This window comes from Schistocerca piceifrons, chromosome 1 (assembly GCF_021461385.2).
Source record: "Schistocerca piceifrons isolate TAMUIC-IGC-003096 chromosome 1, iqSchPice1.1, whole genome shotgun sequence".
NCBI classification, from domain to species: domain Eukaryota; kingdom Metazoa; phylum Arthropoda; class Insecta; order Orthoptera; family Acrididae; genus Schistocerca; species Schistocerca piceifrons.
In genome coordinates this window covers 1,056,084,416-1,056,111,834 of record NC_060138.1, presented here as the reverse complement: position 1 = coordinate 1,056,111,834, position 27,419 = coordinate 1,056,084,416, and the positions used below count along the sequence as shown (strand labels likewise).

At 44.6% G+C, this 27,419-nt stretch overlaps 1 protein-coding gene across 1 annotated transcript in view; it reads left to right on the top strand.

Annotated features, from left to right (window-relative positions):
- The first annotated feature begins 19,452 nt into the window (after positions 1-19,452).
- The window catches only part of LOC124743364 (early growth response protein 4), a 46,098-nt gene continuing 38,131 nt past the window's right edge, over positions 19,453-27,419 (top strand). The window contains exon 1 of the mRNA XM_047248840.1: positions 19,453-20,791. Coding sequence (XP_047104796.1) covers positions 20,434-20,791 — 358 coding nt within the window. The 5' untranslated portion in view covers positions 19,453-20,433. The remainder of the gene's footprint in view (positions 20,792-27,419) is intronic.

Here is a 27,419-nt window from a genome sequence, read left to right as displayed (position 1 = left end):
TTTCGCTTAGCAAGAAGCAGCTCTCACAATCTGATATAAGTTAACGTCAGATTTAAGTAACAAAGTACAAACATTATTCCATATTGAACAAAGCAACAAGTTTACTGTTGCCAGTCACTGTTTATTTTTCTGTACGACGCGTTACAGAGGTGTAACCTCCATCGTCAGGTGGATTTACATTTGTTGGTACGACGTATGTTTGTGTGTGTGTGTTGTATTATGTTACGATTTTTGGAGGAACATTTGGCACTGACTAGTGGGAGAAACAAAACACTGTTTCAGAACATGGTTTTCGGTTTCTTTTGACAAAAAACTAAACGCATATCTAACGGTAAAAATAAAATAAGTAAAATAGAGTACCTCCAGTGGCCAATAGAGGTATCTATTTTACTTATTTTATTTTTACCGTTGGATATGCGTTTAGTTTCTTGTAAAAAGAAACCGAAAACCATGTTCTAAAATAGTGCATTATTTCTCCCATTAGACAGTGCCATGGTTTCTCCAAAAAATCGTAACACACACACGTCATATTAACAAATGTAAGTCAACCTGATGATGGAGGTTTAAACCACGAAACGTGTCGTGGAGATAAATAAACAGTGACTGGTAACAGTAAACTTGTTTGTCATTTAATGTCCATAACAGTACGGTAGAGCTTAACCTAAAATGTTCACATTTAAAATGATTCCATTTGATCCTCTTGTGTATCTTATAAGAATTCAATTCTGCATTTACGTTTAAATCAATGTAGTTGGATATTCCAGCACCGTAGTTAATGGATACTCTGCGAACGTAACTGTGTAGCATTCTTTCCATACGGCCCACAGGTATTGATTCAAGTACTGCACTGTTTCATTAGGTATGGTCGTGATGATAATACATCGCCTGGAAAAAAAAGAAGGGGACCCGTCCAGAAGGTGAGAAGGAAACAGAATGAAAATTCACGGGTTGAGATGCTACCTGATGTAACTCACTGATTAAAAAATCGAGTCAAATTTACGAAGAAGTTAGCAGTAGAGGCCATTTATCAATATGTTTTGCACCCCATCTAGACTAAATGCATGCCGTGACTCAGTTGGGAACGGTGTCATAGAGATTTTGTACCCTCTCATGAAGAAAACTGGTCCACACCGGCTGTAGCTGGTTCTGGATAGTGGCACTGAGACAGATTTGGCGCCCAGTCTGATCCCACCACGTATGTTCTGTTGAGGGCATATCTGGGGATCTTGTTGGCTACGGAAGAACCTCGACATCACGCAGAGAGTTCATAGAGACTCGTGTCATGTGTGGACGAGAATTGTCCTGTTGAAAAATGGAACCACGATATTGTAACGTGGGAGATAAGACATGAGCATGCAGGATGTCCACGGCGCACCTTTGTACCGTCAAAGTTGTCTCAGTCATTACCATCTTTCCACACCATTGGGCCAGGAGTATCATCTCTGTGCCGCTCTGAAACTCTGCAAGGACAAAACCGCTTCCCAGGCACCTGGAAGACACGCCGCCTATGGTCATTCAGAGTGGTGCAGAACCGTTATTCATTGCTGAGCCAAATGCGACGCCATTCGTCAGCAGTACACGCTTCCCTGTCGCTGCACCACTCGCAGGCGTTTCTGTTGAGCCGTTAACGGCAGCCTACCAGTGGGACAGTAATTCTCTGCAGCTGATCTCCAGTCAAAAGTGCGGGATTTGTTAAGCCTATGTACCTTCGTACCAAGGTATGATTTATACTTATGTATGCTATGAATTGTCAATACCAACTATTGTGTAACTTTTGCATTGGTGATTTGGGTTATAGGCGCCGGGCGGGATTAGCCGAGCGGTCTGAGGCGCTGCAGTCATGGACTGTGCGGCTGATCCCGGCGGAGGTTCGAGTCCTCCCTCGGACATGGGTGTGTGTGTTTGTCCTTAGGATAATTTAGGTTAAGTAGTGTGTCAGCTTAGGGACTGATGAACTTAGCAGTTAAGTCCCATAAGATTTCACAGTCATTTGAACATTTCGGTTATGGGCGCGTTCCGAAAGCCAATAAATTAAAAAAAAAGAGAGAAAAAAGATCGGGATGACACACAATGTTACAGGCAGTCCGGCGGCCGCTGCGGCCGAGCGGTTCTAGGCGCTTCAGTCTGGAACCAAGCGACCTCTACGGTCGCAGATTCGAATCCTGCCTCGGGCATGGATGTGTGTGATGTCCTTAGGTTAGTTAGGTTTACGTAGTTCTAAGTCTAGGGGATTGATGACCTCAGATGTTAGGCCCCATAGTGCTCCGAATCATTTGAACCATTTTGTTACAGGAAATCCATTACTTGTTCTCGGATGTCAGGCACGGGTATGACAGTGGTTACAATGTGATCAGAATCTCAATGATGAACCTGCCTGCCTACACATTCCCATGCAGTCCAACATCGGCCCACTGTCACATCCGAATGCTCCACAACTCTAGGTACTGCACGACTCGACCAGCTGACCAAATGGAGGCCCACAATGAAGCCTCTTTCAAACTCTGCGAGGTGCTCACAATGCTATCTTACACGAGTCGCAGCATTTCTATGTCTTTCGCAATGGTGACTCAAAATCTGACGCTGTTCACGCTACTTATGTACAGGGTGCGGCGATTAAATCCAGGCAAATTTCAATTTGAATTTTCCACCATATCGTACTTTTTCCGGAGGTCGCGATTGGCGTTCCTGAAAGCCATAGGCATCTAGTAAATCGTTAGAACCTCAGAATGACCTAGATGTTACGGCCAAGTGCGGAGTAAAATCGAAGAGCCGCGATTATCGAAGGTCTTCGCGCTGGGCGTTCGCCCACTGAAATAGTTCGACCCTTAGAGTATCCGAGATCAACTGTTTACGATATTTTGGCCATGTATAGTGCTTCGGAGAAGTCTGGTTTTCGCGTCCTAGATATTGTGTCCAGTGAGGGTGACATCATAACACTTCTTTGAAAAGAGACAAACTGTCACAAAAGAAGTTTCCAGAATGAAATTTTCGCTCTGCAGCGGAGTGTGCGCTTATATGAAACTTCCTGGCAGATTAAAACTGTGTGCCGGACCGAGACTCGAACTCGGGACCTTGGCTAAGCCATGTCTCCGCAATATCCTTTCTTTCAGGAGTGCTAGTTCTGCAATGGTTCGCAGGAGAGCTTCTGTAAAGTTTGGAAGGTAGGAGACGAAGTACTGGCGGAAGTAAAGCTGTGAGGACGGGGCGTGAGTCGTACTTGGGTAGCTCAGTTGGTAGAGCAATTGCTCGCGTTAGGCAAAGGTCCCGAGTTCGAGTCTCCGTCCGGCACACAGTTTTAATCTGCCAGGAAGTCTCACAAAAGAAGTTTATCTGCAAGTTTTGACGAATGTCGTGAAACCGTGAATGCTAAGTGTGGCCTCGAGGAGACTATATATTTTTGAACAGGACGTTTAGTCCAAAACTGGCTCTCGGATGACGTTGACATGTTTTGGTCAAAGGAGTACCGGCCCCCGAATAGCCCGGATTTGAGCCCCTTTGGCTACTATGTTTGGAGCGTAATCGAAAGAGTTACCAATAAGACGAGGCACCCTCGGTCGCATCTCCACGCACCGCCGTAGAAACAGCATTCGCGAATATGAGCAGTGCTGTTCTAAAGAGTGCGTGCGACAGCTACAGGACGAGATTGGAGGCGGTCTTTGCGGCTGAAGGGGGTTATATCTAGTAATGTTCCTCTTGTAAGATACCAGTACTTATATGTAAAAGCATTTGCAATTTCATTTGTATATTGTTTAAATAAATTTGCTTTAAAAAAGTTTCATTTGTCCAAATTTAAGCGCTGCACCCTGTACCTATGTACTATGTACTAATAACACCCTTTGTTATTGTTAACTCTTTCGATTACACTGCAAACATAGTAGCCGAGCCGACCGCGGTGGTCTAGCGGTTCTAGGCGCTCAGTCCGGAACCGCGCGACTGCTACGGTCGCAGGTTCGAATCCTGCCTCGGGCATGGATGTGTGTGATGTCCTTAGGTTAGTTAGGTTTAAGTAGTTCTAAGTTCTAGGGGACTGATGACCACAGATGTTAAGTCCCATAGTGCTCAGAGCCATAGTAGCCGAGGGGGCTCAAATCCGGGCTGCTCGGGGGCCAATACTCCTTTGACCCTTTCCACCTATCAAAGAATATTGTAATTGTAATTATAAACACCCACTGATGGTGTGTGTACGCGTACAAAGTTACATTGAAATCTGACTATGTCTTCTGGGTACTTCATGCTTTGTCAGGCAGTATACTATGATTTCGCCTTACTCTAAATTGGAAGCAACGTAGCTTGCAGGTTATAGAGGTATGTACAGTTCAACAGGGAATATGAAAAATGCAAGGTTGGATTTTTAGACCTGCATAATGAGCAGCAAGAAGTTAAAGTCATGTTAACCGAAACAAAAAAATCGTTAACACCATGTGATTGAACCCCCGAACTTTTCGACTGCAGTGGGACAGTTGCTCGCGCGGTACAAGAAGAGATACGGAGTTGATGCTAAACTTACGGAAACACGAATGGAGGAAGTGCTCTGGAAATAAAGATCATTGCCATAGAAAACTGATTGCACAGTCTACAGAAAATGCTGATTCACTGTCGCTTTTCATGCTGATTACAACACCTCTTAGCAAGCTAGTCTGCTCTGAAAAACAAGGATTGTGCAGCGCCTCATGTTGCTACAGTCTGTCAGAGAGTGCTCTGTTGTCGCAGAGAAACAATGGAAAAGAGATTTTGTCATCCGAAGGGAGTCGGAGCTGTCAACAAACAGAACTCACACGAGAGGTGACGCGGTTGAATAAACGAGACGGCAGGAAGCGCCCAAATCCAGCGAATAGACCCGGCACGCACCGGTACCGAGGACATACGCAACGATGTCGCCGTTGCGTCATGGGGTGTCGACCGTTATCTGGAGCGTTAGGTATTGGTGAGATGTGCGACTGCGCACTGATTACGTTCATTACGTCACCGTACCAGGGTGCATATCTCTCACCTTTTGCCTGAAAATGTAGAATAGAAAGGAGACACGTTGCGTCTCTTAGGTTCTTATCAGCATCCTCGAAGAATGAGATTCCCATCTAATCTTTCACAACGGACACTGTGTAGAATACTGAAGCAAAACACACTAATCTTGCCGTTCCTTGTTGCTCTCTCTCTCTCCTACTGTGTGCGTGTTTGGGTGGCGGGTGGGGCGGGGGATGTGGATAGGAAGAGGGAGGCTGTGTGACCAGTTATTCAAAGATTTGAAACCAACCTCTGCTTTCCTCTGGTGGAAGACTCTTCAGGTTTCCACACTTCTCAGTAATTCTTGTTTCAGCTAGACAGCTTATTGACCCAAAAGCTAATGAATTCTACTACCCTTGATATCGCATAGCCTGCTTTCCTCACCCGTTATTACTCACAGTTCGTCAATAATTATTCCACCTACCCCTTAAATTTCTAGCATTATTCTGAATTCCTATGGAATGTTGTCTACTTCGGGGGCCTTGTTTCGACTTAGATCTTTCAGTGCTCTGTCAAACTCTTCACGCAGTATCATATCTCCCATTTCATCTTCATCTACATCCTCTTCCATCTCCATAATATTGTCCTCAAGTACATCACCGACCTCGGGTAAGATCAGTTTGGATTCCGTAGAAATGTTGGAATACCTGAGGCAATACTGATCTTACGACTTATCTTAGAAGAAAGATTAAGGAAAGGCAAACCTACGTTTCTAGCATTTCTGGACTTAGAGAAAGCTTTTGACAATGTTAATTGGAATGCTCTCTTTCAAATTCTGAAGGTGGCACGGGTAAAATACAGGGAGCGAAAGGCTATTTACAATTTGTACAGAAACCAGATGGCAGTTATAAGAGTCGAAGGGTATGAAAGGGAAGCAGTGGTTGGGAAGGGAGTGCGACAGGGTTGTAGCCTATACCCGATGTTATTCAATCTTTATATTGAGCAAGCAGTAAAGGAAAAAAAGGAAAGTTCGGAGTAGGTATTAAAATCCATGGAAAGAGAAATACAAACTTTGAGGTTCGCGGATGACATTGTAATTCTGTCAGAGACAGCAAAGGACTTGGAAGAGCAGGTGAACGGAATGGACAGTGTCTTGAAAGGAGGGCATAAGATGAACATCAACAAAAGCAAAACGAGGATAATGGAATGTAGTCGAATTAAGTCGGGGGATGCTGAGGGAATTAGAATAGGAAATGAGACACTTAAAGTAGTAAAGGAGTTTTGCTATTTGGGGAGCAGAATAGCTGATGATGGTCGAAGTAGAGAGGATATAAAATGTAGACTGGCAATGGCAAGGAAAGCATTTCTGAAGAAGAGAAATTTGTTAACATCGAGTATAGATTTAAGTGTCAGTAAGTCGTTTCTGAAAGTATTTGTGTGGAGTGTAGCCACGTATGGAAGTGAAACATGGACGATAAATAGTTTGGACAAGAAGAGAATAAAAGCTTTCGAAATGTGGTGCTACAGAAGAATGCTAGAGATTAGATGGGTAGATCACATAACTAATGAGGAGATATTGAATAGGATTGGGGAGAAGAGAAGTTTGTGGCACAACTTGACTAGAAGAAGAGTTCGGTTGGTACGACATGTTCTGAGACATCGAGGGATCACCAATTTAGCATTGGAGGGCAGCGTGGAGGATAAAAATCGTAGAGGGAGGCCAAGAGATGAATACACTAAGCAGATTCAGAAGGCTGTAGGCTGCAGTAGGTACTGGGAGATGAAGATGGTTGCACAGGATAGAGTAGCATGGAGAGCTGCACCAAGCCAGTCTCAGGACTGAAGACCACAACAACAACAACAACAATGGCTCAAATGGCTCTGAGCGCTATGGGACTTAACATCTGAGGTCATCAGTCCCTTAGAACTACTTAAACCTGACTAACCTAAGGACATCACACACATCCATGCGCGAGGCAGGATTCGAACCTGCGACCGTAGCAGTCGCGCGGTTCCGGACTGAGCGCCTAGAGCCGACGTCGTTCCTTTCTGCTTACCTCGTATTATCTTAACCTACTGCCTGCTCAGGGGACACCTCAATTCTTCCACTTCTCATAATGTAATTTCTCCAGTTTTTATATCCATTACTTGACTTTATGTAACCTCTTATCATCTTTCACTGTCACTATCTCACTCCCATTTCTGAGGTTTATCGTCTATACTTCCTATTTGACATTCCTTTCTTTGCAGCCTTAAGAAGAATATAATTTATACACCTTAATATTATAACCTGTGCCCTTTACTCGTTAATTGCTGTGCTGAACTTTCCTTCCCTTTTTTGCTGTTTTTATTGCATTTCAGTTAAGCAGCAATAACAATGAATTGCATTCCTGTCTTACTGTTTTATCTGTCTGACATTTCACTTTCTTTTTTTCATCTTTTGTAGGTGTTACAGTAACTTAATTCTTACTGTAGCTAAATGAACATCTTATTTCAATTTATGACACCAGAGATAGCCATTTATTTATCTGTATTATTTCTTTGAACTCTAAATTCAGTTGGATTTATCCTCATAGACATCTGTCATATAGCTGCCTGTCCTGCGTACACCTTATTCGTATCTTAATTTATCGTGATCCATTCCTTCCTTTTTCAATTCGCTGTACTTGTACTTTCTTGCGTCATCCAGAAACCGAAACCTTTCCATTTTGCTTTTCTTTTTTTCTGCACATACCCCTCTAGAACTTTATTTGTGATTTAACTTTTCCTTTAGCATCCCCCAAATAATTTTTCCTTTCTTTTTTCTGCATTTATTGCATGATTACTTCCAGTCACCTTATTACCTATTAATATTTCATCTTGTCTATCCACTTTATCTTTTCCATTCTTCGCAGCATCAACATCTCGAATGTCCTCAGCGATCTGGTGTCCTCTTTCCTCAGAATTCAAATTTATGCACCGTGTAATAGAACACTCCATAGAAAACGTTTGATCAGTCGCTTCCCTTGTTGACGTCAACATTCCTACTAAATATCGTCCTGTTCTTTCTTCTTAATTTCTGTTGTTTGTGTTTTTATTTCATGAGCACACCTTTCAATCAATCTTTATTTTACTTCATAAATATTTTGGCTCTTTAACGTACACCAGCTTTACTCCATTCAACAATGTTTTTGACTTGTTTTGCTTCTCCTGTTCGTGTAACTGTTGATTTCTTTGCGTTGACTTTCATTCCGTAAGCATTCCCAAAAGACTACATTGTTTCACTACTTGCTGAAGCTCTTTACCATTGTTCATGTGTCCATAAATATTGCGTACTCGACCACGTATGATACGATGAGTGCTCACGCTAACACTACGTTATCGTCAGCAATATTTTAAGCTGTCAATATATTTCAGTAACCGCTTGATTGCTCTATGCCTCCAAATAGTTCTGTACCTTTTACTAAAATATAATTTGCTCATTGATGGCTTACAACGATTCAAAACGTAAGTCCGTGAGTTACAAAGCGCAGCAAAAATGATCTAAAATGACTCTTCAGCAACAAAGTAAATCTTGAATATTCAAATGAGGAAGGAACAACTTGAAGGGTAGCGCGTGTCCGTTTTTATATATAGATGTTCCGAATTTCCTGTTTGCAGAATTTTTCTCTACTAGAATCCTAACCAACTTAGAGTTAAAAACCGTGCGCGGCCGCTGCGGTCGCAGGTTCGAATCCTGCCTTGGGCATGGATGTGTGTGATGTCCTTAGGTTAGTAAGGTTTAAGTAGTTCTAAGTTCTAGGGGACTGATGACCTCAGAAGTTAAGTCCCATAGTGCTCAGAGCCATTTGAGCCATTTTTTAGAGTTAAAATGGCCCGATTTATCTCACAGCTCAAGCGAAATAATTTTTTACATGGTTATCGGTCGATTTATTTTACATCTACATACATGCATACTCCATAAGCCGTTGTATGGTTCATGGGGGCGGTCCCACTACTAAGAACTTCCTTTCCAGTTTCTCATACAAAAGGTTCTGTAAATTTGCTCAACCATGTTCCGCGAAACGAAAATGGTATTCCGTCCAGGGATTCCCTTTTGAGTTTACGAAACATGTGCGTAAAACTCGCCTGTCGACGGGACCTACCGGTAACAATTTTAGCAATTCGCTTCTCGATTGGTTTCTTTAATCCGACATGACAGGTATCCCAAACACTTGAGCAATACTCAAGAATGGGTCGTACTGGTGTTCTGTTCACGGTCTCCTTTTCAGCTGAATCACACTTCCATAAAATTCTCGCAACCGTTCCATTTCACATAGCTTTGCAACTTTACGCCTATATATTTAACAGACGTGACTGTGCCGAGCAGCACTCTACTAATGCTGTGCTCTAACATTACATGATTGTTTTTCCTACTCATCTGCATGAACTCATATTTTTATACGTTTAGAGCTAACTGCCATTCGTCACACCAACTGAAGTTTTGTCTACGTCGCGACACCTCATCGTCATCAACAGACAGCCGCAAACTGCTGTCCGTCAAATCATTTAAGTGTATGGAGCATAAGAGCGACCCTGTAACAGTTTCCTGTGGCACTCGTAACGCTAACCTTGTGTCTGATGAACACTCGCCGACGAGGACAACGTACTGAGTTCTATTAAGAAATCATCGATCTACTCCCATACCTGCCGGCCGGAGTGGCCGCGCGGTTAAAGGTGCTTCAGTCTGGAACCGCGCGACCGCTACGGTCGCAGGTTCGAATCCTGCCTCGGTCATGGATGTGTGTGATGTCCTTACGTTAGTTAGGTTTAAGTAGTTCTAAGTTCTAGGGGACTTATGACCACAGCAGTTGAGTCCCATAGTGCTCAGAGCCATTTTTTTTTACTCCCATACCTCGGAACCGATTCCGTATGCTCGTATCTTTGTTAACAGTCTGCACTGGGCACTATCTCCAACACTTTCCGGAAATCTGGGAATACGGAATCTACTTGTTCGCTTCATGCATGTTTCGCAGTATATAATGTGAGAAAACGGCAGGCTGAGTTTCTCACGAGCTATGTTTTCTAAATCTGTGCTGATTTGTGGGCGGAAGCTTTACCCTCTCAAGAAAACTTTATATTCGAACTGAGAATATGTTCACGCATTCTGCAGCAAACCAATGTTAAGGATCTTGGTCTGTAATTTTGCGGGTCCGTTTCTTTACCCTTCTCATATGCAGGAGTCACCCGCGCTTTTCCAGCCGCTTGTGACTTTGAGCTGGGCTATAGTTTCGCGAAGTAAGGGTCCATTTCCGTTAATCCCGACCTAGCGACTTGTTTCATCTCTTTCAGTTGCTTCTCTGCGTCAAGGATGTCTGTTACTGTGTGATCCACACGGGAATCTGTGTGACGATCAATCGAAGACAAGTTTGTACGATCTACGTGATCTCTTAACACTCCTTTATATGTGTCATCCGATCGAACATCGGTACACGCCTGGCATCTGTGAGATACAGATTTAGTTAACTGAAAAATGTAAAATCGAGAGCATTTTGTTCTTCTCTGGTTTGCCTGTCATGAAATCTCGGAGTTTGAAGTAAGAAACGAGACGAAATATCTCAATCCCGAATCCATCATTAGCCCATAAATATGAAGGGTTACGTTTTCCTGCTTTGTAAGTTCCAGCAATCCAGAGAAGGGCAGTGAACGCTTTTATCTCGGTTTTGTCGGTCTTTTTAGCGGCTCTGACACGCGAATAATTATGTTGGATGCTATCATTATATTGTTAAGTGAACATTACATTCTTTTCTAACATACTGCCATCAAATAAACAGAGCCAACTTTCCAGAACTGCCTGTGACTCTTTTGCCCTTCCGACTGGGCCTGGGAGTTGTCTGATGGGTTTGTGTTTACGCCTATTCTTACGTGGGTAAGGTGTTTTTCTCATGAAACTGAATCTAATGTTTTTCTTTCTTGCATTTTGAGACATACTTAAGAGGTGTCGTCGTCTTCACAAACAGGTGGTATGTCTTTGTTCAGTGTCAGTGTTCTCTTCACGTTCTTGAACCTCCTATTCTGCATCAGCGTCAACTTCCTCTTACGGAGCCTCTTGGGTGAAGTTTGACGTTCCTTCAGCAGCTGAAGCTAATGAAAGCACACTTTCTTCGTCATCACTCTGGTCAAAATCATCAAGTAGAAGTCGTGAATTTGTACTTTTTTTGTCGCCATTTTGAGCATATCACTGAAAAATACTGGGTTTTGGGAAAACAAATTACGTACGAATAACTTGGACAAAATAAAGTTACTCAGAAGGTTTGGAACAGTTAAACTAACATAAATGCACGGGTTGTATAAGAGAGATACATGAGTACGTATTACGTACGCAAATCCATTTTCACAAAAATAATTATAATCGCAAGGTATAACAACGTTTGCTAAAACTAAAATTGAAGAGTAAAATAAAAAATGAAACATTTAAAAAACTTAACTTTAAAACACGTGGCGTATCTGCAAACACAGAAATAAATTAATCGCATCACGAGCGTGGGACGCGCGACAACGTTCGACTAACCCGTTGAGGAACCACGTGCTTGAGGAATAGGAAAGAGGAATACAACGTCTCCCTCGCGCGGCTAAACCTGTCATCAAACACTCAGGCATGTACCTGTCAGATACATAGCGTGTAGTGGAGTGTAAAACGCGAAATTTTATACTTCAGCTTTCGTTTCGCTGCATTCTGTTTTCACATCAGACTGCTGAACGAATGACTGCCCATGGCTTCATTTCAGAACATTTGTCAGTTTTGGTAAGGAAATGTAACAACATTTTTAGTAGTTTTCTCTTAAATGTAATGTGGATCTGTCCTTTGTACGGGAACATAGCTTCTGCGCAAGAAGTTCGCTTAATTAGGTATTTGTCGCATTCGGGAGGACGACGGTTCAATCCCGCATCCGGCCATCCTGATTTAGGTTTTCCGTGATTTCCCTAAATCACTCCAGGCAAATGCCGGCATGGTTCCTCTGAAAGGGCACGGCCGACATCCTTCCCCATCCTTCCCTAATCCGATGAGACCGATGACCACGCTGTCTGGTCTCCTTCCCCAAACAACCAAACCAAACCAATTAGGTATTTGTTTTAGGGTGAGGTGCTTTCCAGCGACGAAACGTGTTCTCACCAGTTCGCTTAATTAGGTATTTGTTTTAGAGTGAGGTGCTTTCCAGCGACGAAACGTGTTCTCTATTGGTGATAACCCAAAATTGAAACGCTCGTTCGACTCAAACTTCGCTGCGGAACCAAACGTATGATTATTAGATAGAAATGCAATACTTATTTTCTTTCTTTCCGAGATAAGGGACAACGAAGAACTGAAACTAATTAACGATATGGATTCCAATAACTGACAGGTTGTTTAAAGTCGAATGCGTTGTAGACGCTTGAAATTCTTCAGGGAGTAATGCCACTGTGAAATGGCTCATGTTGCGCCTGTCCGGAACGTCTGTTACAAACAAACTTGCTCTTCATCAAATATTTTATTTTGGCTTGTGATAGAGCCAGCTGCGTTTTTGGTGATTTCTAAACAACCAGAACCTAGAGTTTCTAGCTGCTCTATCGAAATGTGTACACCTATCGCTCAATGATATTTATGTAGGAAAGGAAAACAAGCTAGAGTCTCATGACATTGTTGACTTGGAGACCTCGTGGGGCAGGTCAGCCGATTAATACGACCTATCTTCGTGGTGTTTGATAGTTCTGTCGTTCAGTGTATAAGTTGACTGTAGGTGACTGCGTATGATGTTTAAGAAGGTTAATCATAAAGTTTTAATTATTACCTCGAAAAAACAAAATTATTTAATTATTTTTGTTTGTATCAGGTACAAGTCAGCAGTCGTGCTACGCGCTGAAATCCCCGTACCATATTACCGTGGCACTCTGCTACGGGATCCAAAACAAAATGGACGAGCTCAATCATAAAGTGTAGCATCGTACAGCGATTCATTGGCAGCAGCTTTAGAAATGTTTCAGCTGTGTGCGGTGGCTTCTTTACCACGCATTTAGCTTTGGATCCCCCAACGGCGTGCTGGCGTAGAATTCAGTGTGAAGTATTAGTATCTCTTTCTTTCGTAACTGAACTCGAAGGAAAAAAATACTGGTTTTTGTAAATATACTGCTTCGCATAAGTAACAATGCATCTTCCACGTCATCTTCGCAATTAAATCTGCTGCCAGTAACCGTGTGCATCTCAATATGGATGTCAGATAAAATCGGTGTGACCGACGAGATTTTGCAGGTCTCAAGATTTCTTGCGCGCTCCAAAAACTCACTCATATATGCGGCTAGTTCTTCCCTTCCACCTCCAATGCTATGTGACCCCAAGAACAGATAGTACGTTATCTGTGTCCCCTGTCTACGTATTCAATATTAGCGGCATACTGATTTCCTCGCAAGGTATTCAACGTAGCGTAGTTGTACCAAAACGTTGCTCGTAACAGAGACGCACCCTGACCACGCTGGGAACCACCGGGCATACTGGGGCGCTGCTGTCGCGGCAGGGAGTAGGGGCGGGTGGTGGGGGGTGGCCGATGGTGGGGGTATGGTGGGGGTGGGCTGGCCGTGACCTTGCGCTCGGGGGTCGCCGCCGCTGCCGCTCGATCGAACGGCCTGCGCGCTCTGCCGCACCGTGAATGAAGCGTGACGTCACGCGCTGTGCGGCTATCAGCTGGGCTAATAATACCGCAGCCCGACGCGGTGCGGCGCGCCGCGATAACGCCCGAGCCCCGCAGATGGGTCCGGCGTGTAGTCGACGTCCTCGTCATCTTCATCGTCTCTTTCCAAGACACTTCCATATGTCTACATCTGCACTCGGCAAGCCAGATTACGGTGGGCGGCGGAGTGTAATTTTTATTTCGTAGCCACTCCCCCCCAAGTTCCCCCACCCTCCGTTTATCCTGTTGCAGATGGAAACAGTGCACTAGAAGAACGATTGTTAGCAAATCTCCGTACGGGCATGAATCTCTCCAATTCCGTCTCTAATGACCTCGATGTCGACCGGACGTTAAACCCTACTCTTACTTTTATCCTCTAATTTTACCTTCGAGGTCTTCTAACAGCATATACGTAGGGGATGCAGTAGATCAGTTGACTGTTTCCATGGAAGGTCGCCGATTTACATAGTAAACCACAGCGTGATGCACAACGCCGTTCTTGTAGCGTCTCCACTGGACTTTCCTGAGCATATCCGAGACGTTTCTGCGCTTACTAAATGAAAAAGTAACAAACTGCATTCTTTTTCTTAGGGTTTTTTCTATGAAGCCTGTATGATACGGACTCTAGACTGATGAGCAATATTTAAGTACTGGGCAAACGATGGTTTTGTAAGCTACCTCCTTTGTGATTGGGCTACATTTCCAGAGGATTCTATCAATGAGTCTGAATGGAATTTCCGTTACCTGCCATTAAGAGCGCTCATACCTAGTGGCAAGAGGGGAAGGAGGGGGGGGGGGGCGATGATGGCCATCCCCCTCTAGGAAAGAAAAAATTATTGTGTAGTCCGGTGCTTTTCTTTCATGAAAATTATTTAGGAGTAGAAATTACACACGTTTTTAACAGACACGTAACTGAAACCTTTTTATGGTTACTTAAAAGTCACCGTTCGCCCTCCAAAATGTTAAAAAATACTCCTTACGCACATGTCCAGGCCCCTCCCCCCCCCCCCCTGCAAAATAAAATATTGTACGGGAGCCTTACCTGTCATTTATTTTTTCGTGATCGTTCGATTTAGAATCGCTCTGTATCCACACACGTAGACGTTTTAAGCATGTAACTGCTTGGAGTGAGCCGGCTGTTGTGGCCGAGCGGTTCTAGGCGCTACATTCTGGAACCGCGAGACCGCTATGATCGCAGGTTCGAATCCTGCCTCGGGCATAGATGTGTGTGATGTCCTTTGGTTAGTTACGTTTAAGTAGTTCTAAGTTCTAGGGGACTTATGACCTCAGACGTTAAGTCCCATAGTGCTCAGAGCCATTTGAACCATTTGCTTGGAGTGATTTTTCTGCAATCGTGTAATCGTACAATAATGGATCTTCCTTCCCATTTATGCACAACAGGTCACAATTGCATATTTTGAGCACCAGTTGCCAGTCACTCCTTCAAGCGCCGATCATCTTCAGAGCTTCCTGCGTTTCGGTACAATTTTCTACCACCTCGGCTTCTCTGCATACAACAGCATTATCCGCGAAAAGCCTCGTGTAACTTCCGCTACATCAGTTACACATTCTGTAAGGAGTAATGGTCGTACGGGAATGTGCTGAAAAGTGATGTCTCCAAATTTTTATTTGAAACTCTTAAGGATTTTTAAATAAAAATAACTTCATTAGCATTTTACGTCTCTTCTGTCCACATAGTTACTCCTCGCCACAGTCACCTTGCCGACGAACACATTTCTCCCAACGAGAGACCACTTCGTTGATACTGTGACTGTAGAATATTTGACTTTGTTGACGGAACCTCTACGTCACCTCTGTTTGCACCGCTTCATCAATGTCAAAATGAATTCCTTGAAGGTGTTCTTTAAGTTTAGAACAGAGAATCGGATGGGGCTAAGTCGTGCTGAAGGAGAGGTTGTCCCATGTTTGGACGAACTCCTCAAATTCTGAACTCAGTTACAGCACACCGTTTCTCACGCACCGACAAAATTACGTTACATACGGCCATTTTTCACCCTACAGTTAGGAGCCCTATAGCCGCAGATGGCTGCAAATATGTAGACATCAAAAATAGAGATGAAGAATGTTAACAGCGTCTAAAAACACAATTCCCTCCCACCTCAGACTTTCCCAGCAGCACGACAGCATCCAACAAATGATGACTACCAATACGGAGCTTCTGCGAGTCCTGATATATACATTTCAAACTATTGTGAAGTACATGGCAGAAAGTACTTATCATTGTACGAAGTGTTAAGGTTTCCTTCTCTTCCATTCGCGGTATGTTGAGCAATAAAGATGTCTCTGTCTTTGCTGTAATTTGTGTACTTTGCTTCGCGGTCGCTACAGGAGCGAGACATTGGGATTGTAGTTCCCGGTGGTTATAATTAAAGTGCGGTTACTTACCGAGGTCCAGTGCCAGTTGAAATTATCGTATGGCAGCGAAACGTAGTAGATATTCTAATGCGTTAATGCGAAATCGATTTACGCTGCAAAACAATTAGTTCCAATTTTCGGCTACCAGGTGCTAACCTCGCTCTGTTAATGCAAGAAAGACGTACAAAAATATTTCAATATGTAATGGATTGTATTGTATTGTATTGAAATGGGGACCTAGAAACGACGGAGAGGCTTCGTCCTCGCCGTAGCTCTCAGTGGTTGACGACCCCACAAGAGGCTACAGCAGTCCACCCACCCCACCGCCGCCCGACACCGAACCCAGGGTTATTGTGCTGTTCGGGCCCCAGCTTGGGTTTTTGCATTATGTCTAAAATTACCAATTCTAATCAATAAAAAATCTCAGTACCAACTTATTGTTGCACTCTTAAACAGCGTGTTCTATCGCTCATGACGGAAAATAAAACAAAAGAAAGAATGAAATTCTTCAGCTGTTACGACTGGATGATTCTAATTAACAATAACACAACCTTCAGGATTAAACAGAATGAAGGATTATTAGGGTTTAACGATCCGTCGACGTCTGTGTCACTAATGACGGACCACAAGCGCGGAATGTTTCAAGAATGGGGAAGGAAATAGGCTGTGCTCTTTCAAAGGAACCATCCCGGCATTTGGCCGGAGCGATTTATAGATCTCACGGGCCATCTAAATCTGGATCAGAGGAAGCTGATTTGAAGCGTAGTAGTCTGGTTTAGTACCCACTGAGACACTTCGGTCGGGACTTACACGCAAGAGCAGAAGAGCTGTTGTGCAGTAGCTATATCATTTAAATAAGAAGGCGTGCACGAAGTTTACACATTTCCTTTTTTCTGCAGAAATACTCTTCAGCGCTCTTATTGGAAACATCATGCTGAAATATTAAGGGTATCACCCGAGCACATCTATAACCATTCCATTTATAAATGAGCCGTATATGTGTGTGTGTGTGTGTGTGTGTGTGTGTGTGTGTGCGTGTGTGTGTGTGTGTGTGTGTGTGTATGTGCGTGTGTGTAAGTGCGTATGTGTTTACCGCGCTCGTGCGTTTAAAGCTAATAATACGTTCGTGGCCTCCTCCGAGGCTGTAAGGATTTCTAATCCTATTAGATGCACATTATCTTTGTATTATAACTAAGTACATACATCGTTATTATTATATTTTGTCGCTCCACTCAGTCTAATTTTGTAAGGCTCCAAACATTATAGTATCCAAGTCTGGTTCAAACGACGAAACAATGTCTTATTAAGGTACGAGCTTCCCGTTGTAATAGTTTACATTGCTGATTGTCTCTTCAGCAAGGATTTGTTTTCTCGTACGTTTCCCCGTTTATCGCAAAAACATACCCACTAAACTACTTAAATATACCAAACTTTATCAACACCAGCCTCAAAAGGCTCCCGATAACATTTACCGTGTAATTTTTTCATACTATAAACATGTAAACACCATTAAGAACACTACCAGTAATGAAAACCTGTCAGGTAGTGAGCTCCGTACACAAATGCGTTGTTTATTTTATGATAGTGTCATCTTTATCGTAGACTTTTTGGAAGGAAACAAGGAAACTGCAAAGTTTCAAATTATTTTTGTCTGAACATCGCAAGCTAACGTACTTCATTACTAATATCCGCAAACATTCTGAGATAGTTTACTGTGGCTTTTACGCATACTGTAAAGCGAAAATATTTCCTTGATAACGATAAATGGAACACATTATTAAGATCGTTTATCCCGGCAACAACTTTTTTTTTTTTTTTTTTTTTTTTTTTTTTTTTTTTTTTTTTTTTTTTACAAATCTTGAATTTTCATTTTTGGGAGAAAAATTGCCCAGAAATCAATAGTTCTTAAGACAGTCAAAGCAAATGGCTTGCCAACTTCGTAAAACGAATCAGTTAATTACGTCCACGGGTATGTCATATTAAACTCTGTCCACTAGGAATTCTTCAGTTACGTCATATTCCAAAGTAACATACTGTTTAGTAACTTACAGCTGCCTGTTTCAATGGAACAACTTTTAGAAAAAGTGCCATTTAGCTAAGGACTATTTGAGCAATGTAAACGGCCGGCGCAGTTGACTACTTTCTGAGTATCAGGCAACTACCGTCTGTGTTTAGTGCTTTTCGTGAATAGCTAGGCGAGTAATAGTGTTGTCGTACTTTGAGATACATCCAATGATGCACGCTCTTCTGGTATCACATCCCAACAGAAAAAAATGGAGTACTATTGTTAGCCCTTTAATATCTGAAAAAAATACTACATGGAAGAAAAAAATAAAATATTATGCCCTTCTAGAAGTACCTAAGACACCCAGGAGATGGCAGCACGCGTCAGAAGCATTTACAGCAGCTTGTGGAATCTGCACTACCAACACTTGTGTTCAATCGCAGTTAACATTCCATTTATTAGCGTCCCATTCGTATGATGCGAATTAGCGACTCTTGGTATTAAGGCGTTAGGAGACCGTCAATACGGTTCTAGGCGCTACAGTCTGGAACCTCGCGACCGCTACGGTCGCAGGTTCGAATCATGCCTCGGGCTGGATGTGTGTGATGTCCTTAGGTTAGATAGGTTTAAGTAGTTTTAAGTTCTAGGGGACTGATGACCTGAGAAGTCAAGTCCCATAGTCCTCAGAGCCATATGAACAAACCAACCGTCAATACGATCTATTTGGCAAACAAATACTGCGTTTGTTTACTAATCTATAGTGCAGAATCTTAAAAAGATTTTACGGAAATGAAAACAGTCTGATTTCTAAAGAGTTTCTGGCAGAGTCCAGCAACAGATTAGCCTCCTTCGTCGGGCAGGCCAGTCGAACAGCACTGAACTGCCCGAACATCTCGCCGACTTCTGTGCGGCAGGAATGTGACAGCCGGCAGTGGCGAGGAACCGCTGCCAGCGGCAGCGGCCGTGACGTGGAGACGTGACGTGTCGCTCGCCGTGTTTACGTGTACTTGTAAGGGGGCGGAGGAGGCCCGGCCGCCTACGCGATGCCGCCGCACCGGCTAAATATACCGCGCGCTGCTATCTTTGCGTCCACTTGGCACACGACGCCCCTATTTCTAATTCCTCGCCGATGGTGTCATCGGTACGTAACGGTAGCGCGCGCTCTGCCCGCCGCACCGGCTGACCGCTTACATAACAGCACGTCACACGCTTGCTGGCCGGTTTATTTGAGGCTTGACTCACGGCTGGGGCCTTGGACGCCCTTCAAAAATGGAATCGCGGTCGTCGCCGGCTCGCATTCTGCCAACCGGCGTCGTATGCTTCGGAGCCCCGCTATCGAGGAAACGGCGGCGCTATTGTGGCAGCGCTGCAGTGCGACTGTCGCAGGAGGCGCGCGTCTGCGAGGGGAAGAGAGAGCTCTGGCGGGAATGCGCGCGAGAACAGCTGTACTGTTCGCGCAAGCCGAAGCGGCGGTGTTGGTATCACTGCCGCCTCCCGAGCGTCGGCGAAACGTGCCGAGTCCGGCTGGCATTCCTCCGCCCGTGACGTCGAATTCGCGAGCTCTCGGCAGCGTTCGGCCCTTTCCGATCACCTTAAAAGGAGACGCCGCTGCGCAGCACTACAGAAGACTCCTCACGGTGCGCAGCATTGTTGCAGAGGCAAAGGACTTGGGCGAGATGTGCGGCGCGGCCGTCGCTAGCGCAGAGCGTCCGCCGCCGCGAGAGCGGCGCTGCTATATCTGTTCGATTACGTCACCTTGACGTCACCGTTACGCGGCGCCGTGGAGGGGATGGCGGCGCCCGCCGAGTGACTGACGCCGCCGCGTGGTGGGGATGGCGCTCGGTGGGGGGAAGCGGAGGGAGGGGCCGCGTGCCGCCGCACTCTCATTGGCTGGCCGGCCCCGTCGCGACTTCCAAATATGGGACACGAGCTTCATTCATAAAACTGGTGACGGAGCCCGGCGGCGCGCTAGTGCTAGAGCAGACGCCGAGGAGGGAGGACGGCCGTCACACTAAGTGCGCGTGTGTTTGCGTGCGTGCCTGCGCGGGTGACCGATAAGCGGCTTTTGACAGCCGAAGGTGACGCGAGTACCTCGACCCCTCGCGTGGGAGGGACGCGACGTGCGACGACAACAACAACAACAACAACACAACAACCCTGTCGGCTACCGGTTGCGTGTTGGTGCTCCCCCTCCCCCAGTCACCCACATCCTGGACGTGCCACCTATTCGCCGCCGCCTCGGATTCGACGACGTCCGACTCGGCGAGAGGAACTGACGCACCGCCACCGCCGACCACTCCGCCAGCCTCGCAGCAGCAGCAGGAGGAGGAGCAGGCAGGGCTAGCCGTGCCGGGCGGACCTGCAGACACCGACACGCTGGTCTCTGACTGTCCAACAGGAGGAGGCGCCGCCACCGCGCCCGCCAGCACCTGCTCGCCGCCGACAATGATCATGGACGGCGTCGAGACGCTGGCGCCGCACCCGCCCCTGCTGCACCCGCACCCGCTATTCCTGCCGGCCGAGAGCGCGGCCGCCGCCGCCGTGGCCGCAGCCGCCCACCACTTCAACGTGCTCAGCTTCGACTGCCTGTACTCCGGCAAAGACGCGGTCGCGGGCGCGGCCGGCTCGCCTTCCAGCCCGGCCACCGCCGCCTCCGCCGCCGCCTCCTCCACCGTCCCCGCGCCGCTCGCGGCGGAGCCGGCCGCCCCCGAGCCGCAACCCGGAGACCTAAACACGCCCGTCACCACCTCCGGGGACATTCCGTCCTTCTTCGGACCGTCCACCGTAGTCGAGCCACCTCCCATTACAGGTAGGGCGGCACCCTTCTCACTCGCGATAATAAGCCCCGCGACCGGCGCCAACTCGCTTCGTCTCCCTGTGTAACAGCGGCTCCCACATCTCTAACACACACGCACCAGACGCAGTCGAGTACCGGAAATATAGCCCGCTTTACGCTTGTATATACTGTCGCTTATCGCTCCTGGCTTCCAAACACGCTCATGGAGTGACATCTCTCCATTCGTTTATAATGCGTTAGCGTCAAGCTGACGCTCTCCAATAGCACACCTCTGCCTTTTAAGTTGTTGCTTATGTTTTTCTTATGCCATGTAAACATCGTGATCCTGCTGATATCTGCTATAATGATCGAAATGTTGCTTTATTTTAGAACAAATACAGTATTCTTATTTATTCAATCAGCTGCTCATTTTGGCCTCACGAGGCTCAGTGGACTCGGTTCCAGTCTCTTCTCCCCCAAAAATAGGGTGGTTACTGAGAACTGAAGTCGAGAAAGGCGAAAACTACTAGGCCACGAAGACAATGCTGTGCTGGAGACACGTAAAAGCCACCGGTCACTGCCATCGTCAGTACAGAATGTTCATTCTGTTACTCGAAGTCGATCAAAAAATACATGTAATTGCACATTTTATGTTGTTGTATGTTCTTCTCATACCGTCTAATTGTAGCCACCCTGACGGTGGTTACCAACAGTAACGACCGATACGTTGCGAAATTTCAGAATAAATACCGTCACGCAGACAGCTACCTGGCCAGACTACACTCAGGTATTCCGCTATTTGCGCAGAATTTTGTGCAAACTGTACGTCTCGCCGACGCCGAAGAGCGCGCAACGCTAGCGGACGCAGCCGACAACCGGCAAGCGGCTGGTGACTTGTTGCGTGTGGCAAGCACTGACTCATCTCCGGGCAATGAGTCCCGCTGGCGCTCAGAAGCACGTGCCTGCTGCGCCGTTGGCAGCGTCGCGGCGAGCGATTCAGGAGCGCCGAGAACGCAAGCCGGCAGTGCCAGCGGCAAATGCGTCTTGTGCGGACGCTGCGCTCTGATGTGTCAACCGCCGTTGTACACTGAGTTCGAAAACTAAATGTACTCTTCAACCGCTGTGTGTCTCGATTCTGGCCTTTTGGAACTCCTCAGACTGTAACTACTGTGCCCCTTCCTTATGATTTGACAGTGCACTGTCAGTCTTGTAGTTAATCAACACGACTTCAGTAAATACTGATTTGTTTATAAATAAAACTTACTGAGGAGATTTCCCATATGTTTCTGGCGTAAGATAAATTCCGACCACTAGCTTATTGAACCACGATTATCGTATAATTTTTAGCTAACGTGTCTGTCTTTCAAAACTACCTGGCTTTTTCTTATGTGACACGATTGTATTACTGTATTTTATTCAGCGTAGGCAAATCGTCCAGCCCAGTAATTATTTTGTATTTAAATATTTATTATTTTCCTATCAAAATATTTATCAGTTTCAAGAGAGTTTGTCTGTCGCGCAGTTTGAGACGCTTCCTGCTCTAGGAGCTTCTCCTGATTTGAGCTTATAACGCCAAATACGTTGTAAATACAACGTTTAATCAGCGATGATAAGCAACAGAAAAAAACATAAACAGTGGACACAGTGATTCAAGTCTTACGCTTCTCGTTGATTCTTCTCAGCAAGTGCTGCATCAAATTGCTTTTCTAGCGAATTGAAATACAAATTATGAGAACTATATACCCTTACAGAATAACCCTTTCCCAGGTACAGATGTCTGGATCAGCAGTGCGAGTTGCAATAATCAAGAAGGGACCATATGCGTCTCCCTCCTTTTCCGCTTTATTAATCGTGTTGTGAAGTCTAGCGTCTGCTCAGTAGCCACAGAGTTCGCTAAAGCGCCGACAGGCAGCGCTAGTTGCACTAGACGCCGAGGGCGCTCGGATAGCCTACCCCTGCTGGCATCTGAGGAGCGGAACACTCGAATTTTGCGTTAAATACTCTTGTTCAGTTTCCTAATCAGAGAGCTCATTTGCATTGTGTTTCTCTCCATTGTTTCCTCAACTTCGACCCTTCACCTCTGTCGCCTGTCTTCCCTCCTTGACACTCCCCCCCCCCCCCCTTTCACCCAAATGGACGCTACCAATAAATCGTAAATATGAGTACTTATAGCTTCATCTAATATTCAATTTCCCAATGACATTTCATGCATTTATGAATTAAGCTGTACATGTATACACATTCCAGCTGTGTTTAGAATCGTGGTGTCTGACAATATGCCAACAGCATTACAGCCACAAGGAATTTTATACGTTTAACGAAATCCAGTCACATTGTATAATTTGTTCGTCAGAGAAACCACATATTGATAATAAGCAAATTTTAACAGAACTGTGGTTTTGATTGCTTTGTTATCCAGTATGAATTTTTTGTATTACCATCACTATCAGATGTATTGATTTTCTAGAAGCTGATTCAGTTCCAACGGAGAACAATCACACACGTTTGAATCTTTGAAAGAAGGAAGATTTCTACACCTTCATTGATACTGTATACTAAAATGACACTGTAAGAACACGATATTAAATCAACATTTCAAATACCCAGCCTCATACTAGACAAAAGTGAAATTAAAAAAAATTTAAAAACGTTTTAACACGTTTTGACGATGTATTAGTTTAGATTATTCACGTGACAGGGAGATGGAATGATATTACAACATGTGCTATCAATATATTAAAATGGTTATTGATGTCTTGGTCATTTTTCACCTATTTTATTCCTTCATTCCGTTCAGCGCACCACTGCTAGAGAAATTTTTTTCCTTGTTATGTGCTCAAACGAATGTTTGCTAAAGAACGTCATTTATGGCAGTGGAAGGTTTTATTCTGCTGTTTGCAATTTTGGCGTTATGCCACTGTCAATCATTGAGAGTAGCAGAATAGAAAATTCTACAGCCATAAGTTGAACATAACACCTCTTAAAAAATCCATACAAGCTGCAAACACAATCTGCAAGATTTTAATGAATTCCACTTCCATTTAACGAATGATTTTTGTAGTTTGTTTGAAATAAAATGTAGTTTAGTAAGAAGAGAAGCTCTAAATTTTCCCTTCAGTATTGCTCTTTACTAATAAGTTCTAGAGGCATCAGCGTTCTTCACAGTAACCGACTCACTGACGAAGTAAAAACTGAAGAATGCTACTGCTACAATCGTTGTGGATGCTGTACGTAATGTCGAGCATATTTTGAGCAGCTGACTGTCGACTGCCACAGTTTTTGAGTGAGGACCTTTAGTATCTGCCAGGAAAAGACTAGTCCTTAATCAATGGTTTCCGTAGTTTTACTTTTACTTTCCCCTTAAATATTACTCTCTAGTACTAAGTTCTAGCTATACCAGCGTTACTCATACTTGAATGATAAAATGGAAACTGGAGAAATGACACTTTCATGTTGCATTGTGGATGCGGTACAGGACGCTGAGTTCACTTCGCGCAGGTTACCGCCGATTATTGGTGAAGGTACAGGAGCACCGCCCACGCACCGGCGGCGCCCCGTCAGCTGATCCGGCGCCCGGGGCCTGGCCGATCAATACGCGACGTCCATTCATGAAGTCGCAGCGGCGCGCCGCCCTCCAGAACTTTCACGCGTTGACCTAGCCCTGTCCGCCCATTCACAAAGCCTGCATCCCTCGACACTCCGTAGAGAACGCCTATTTGCCGGTGCCGCGCGAGCTACGATCGTATTGCAACATTCTGCGCCGATTCAAGGTCTTGTTTTGTCTCCTGTTGCTTATGTAATCAGAGTCAATATGCTGGTGTTATTCTGTCTTTCACTTTTGTGAACCGATCCAGTAACCATCTATATTACATTGATCAAATTTATAAAAATTTAAATGCTGATACAATCTACCCATTAAGAGTTACGATCTTATGGTAAAGGTTTAACGCGATAAGTCAAGTATTACACTCTGAAGCTGTGTATAACTCTTGATGCATGGCGCGCAAGTGACCCAGACTATAGTCGTTCATTATTTGAGAATGTGAGCACTTAGGAATTTCCAACTGATTTACACATAATTTCTAACCTTTACGAAACTTTTTCTCGCTGATGGTCCCCACCACACCCAACCCCGATAAAATCACGAAAAGAAATAAGTTCATCGATTAACACGTTTCCACTGTTCCTACAGTAAGACTGCAGCATCAGACATTCATATTCATTTATTATTTCTTCACTACTGGTTATACTCGCAACAAATTTTGTAGACAGTATTCACATATATCGCTGAATGTGCCTGCGAAATAGTATCATCGTGAGACGCATAGTTCGAGAAATACGTTTTATACATGAGATGGGGATTTAAGGCTCAGTCTAGGAGTGTTCCTTTGAAAAGGACAGAGCAGATTATACTAAAGAAGTCATTGTTTTGGTGTCTTCAGACCGGCTTAGGTCAAGCTGCTACTGTTCGCTTTTTTCCTGCAGCAGGGGCTCTTGTATAAATCTGAAAAGGAGTCTATTCACTGACTCGTAAAAGCGACCGTAAATTTTATTTTGTGTTGTTATTGTTATTACTATCCACGTTCAATAAGTAATGCAACACTTTTTTTTCTCAGCCAGTTTGAAAACTATACGGAATTCGTTGTGGGAATCGTGGAATATTCCTGCTTCATCCCCTTTAGTTACATGAAGTTCCAACAGGTAGCAGCGCTATACGAAGGCCTCAAAATGGCGTCTGCAACAGAGGTGCGTTCCAAGCAAAGTGCTATCATTGAGTTTCTTTCGGAGTGAAGCCAGAGCATCGCAGATTCACAGATGCTTGGTCTACGGAGACGGGGCAGTGAACAAAAGCGCGGTGAGTCGTTGAGTGACACGACTGCCATCATCGCAACAAGATTGTGCAAACCTGCCCTATCTCCCGCGTACCGGCTGGCCGCACACAGCTCTGGTTTCTGCAGTGTTGGATCGTACGGACACTCTCGTTGGAAGTGGGCGATAGATGGAAACGAACTTCTTCTTCCCCATGACAACACAAGACCAAAAAAATGTCTGCGTATCCGAGAGGAGCTAACGAAACTCCATTGGACTGTTCTTCCTCAAAGAAGGATGCACTCTGCATGAAGCACTACTTGGAAGACTGGGAAGTCATTGATGCAGCGTGACGTTGACTCGGTCGCCCACTTGTAGAGTGGTACCATGTGTGCATACAGGCCAGTAAGATTGCTTAAGGTCTTCACACTGAACGGAGATTACGTTGAAAAATAGGCTTTTGCAGCCAAAAGAATGGGAAAATATGGTGTACTGGAATGTTGAATAAAGCCAGAAAGAGTGTGTTACATTAGTTACTGAACGGCTCTCGTATATTCCGTTTAGGACTACATCGTACCACGTACTTACTGCTTTTGGCGAGCTTTCCTCTTAGCCCAATAGTCTCTTATCCTTCCGCTATGAGTGTTTTTCCGTTCCTGGGTTCATTTCAGTCCAGTTTCTGGATGCAGTTTACTTCTGTTAGAGACCGGAGAGGATCTGATGTTCTGATGAGCGTTCTGTACTGATCTCTGCCTTGAATGTCGTTGTGGTCAACGTCTTTCCCAACCACCTCTGCCCACTTTGCCCGAAGATCCTTCATTTATTTACTTGTCGTGCGTGAATTTAAAATTCGTGGGAATGAAAACTGAAAAAGACAACGTTGCCTTTTGGGCCTGAATTATTTTTCTTAAATTCTGTTCACTTTTTACAGAACGATTCATCCACTGCGCAGCTTTCCTTGTATATCGAGTGTGAAAGATTTCGGCATCGATCCCCTGAAGTCTATTCCGAATAACATGGTGGCATGACTTGCGACTTCTTTTGTTTCAAAGTTGAACAGCGAGGACATTAGATATTTTGACACAGACTGGGCGGGGATTTGGGCGTTACTTTGCATTAGTAATAACACCAGTGATTCCGGTCTCCATTGTTTGCTGCCTCTGATGTCTACTATAGCGTATTCTCTGGGTTCTGTTCCCGGTAACTGCTTTAGATTGCAACGTTTTGTCAGACTTGCTGAGAATAATGGAATTTTCCGTTATTTATAGCGCTGTGAGAGCTCGCAATCGAGAATGCTGGATGTAATCCTCGCCCGCCATCAAGATGTATCTTTTCTAAGGCTTAGTTCCTTTGAAAAGGACGCAGCAGATTATACCATAAAAGTCAGTGTTTTGGTGTCTTCAGACCGGCTTGGGTCAAGCTGCTACTGTTCAGCTTCGTTTTTTTCCTGCAGCAGGGGCTCCTGTATAAATCTGAAAAGCAGTTGCAAAGATGAGAGGCGAAATACTGACTCGACTCAAATGGAACGAGTCTTCTCGCTTCACTAAGGTGCCATATGTTATATCGTACTGGTGCAACTGTTTTTCAAACTTGAGCTGTGCCTAAACTTTTATCAGAATGGAGCAAGTACACCGCAGTGGACAAGCAGTATAATATAGACATCAGTACAACTGCCCGTCTTGATCGCCAATCTATGGTACAAGAGTACATAATCTCTCATACAAGATACAGTGCTTCGAAAATTTAAATGTTATTTTGAGAATGGCTGCGGCCGAAACACGTTGACGTGAAAAAAAGAAAAAAAAAAAAAACATTGAAGGTGGGCAGTTATATTTAGTAGTGACAATGATCA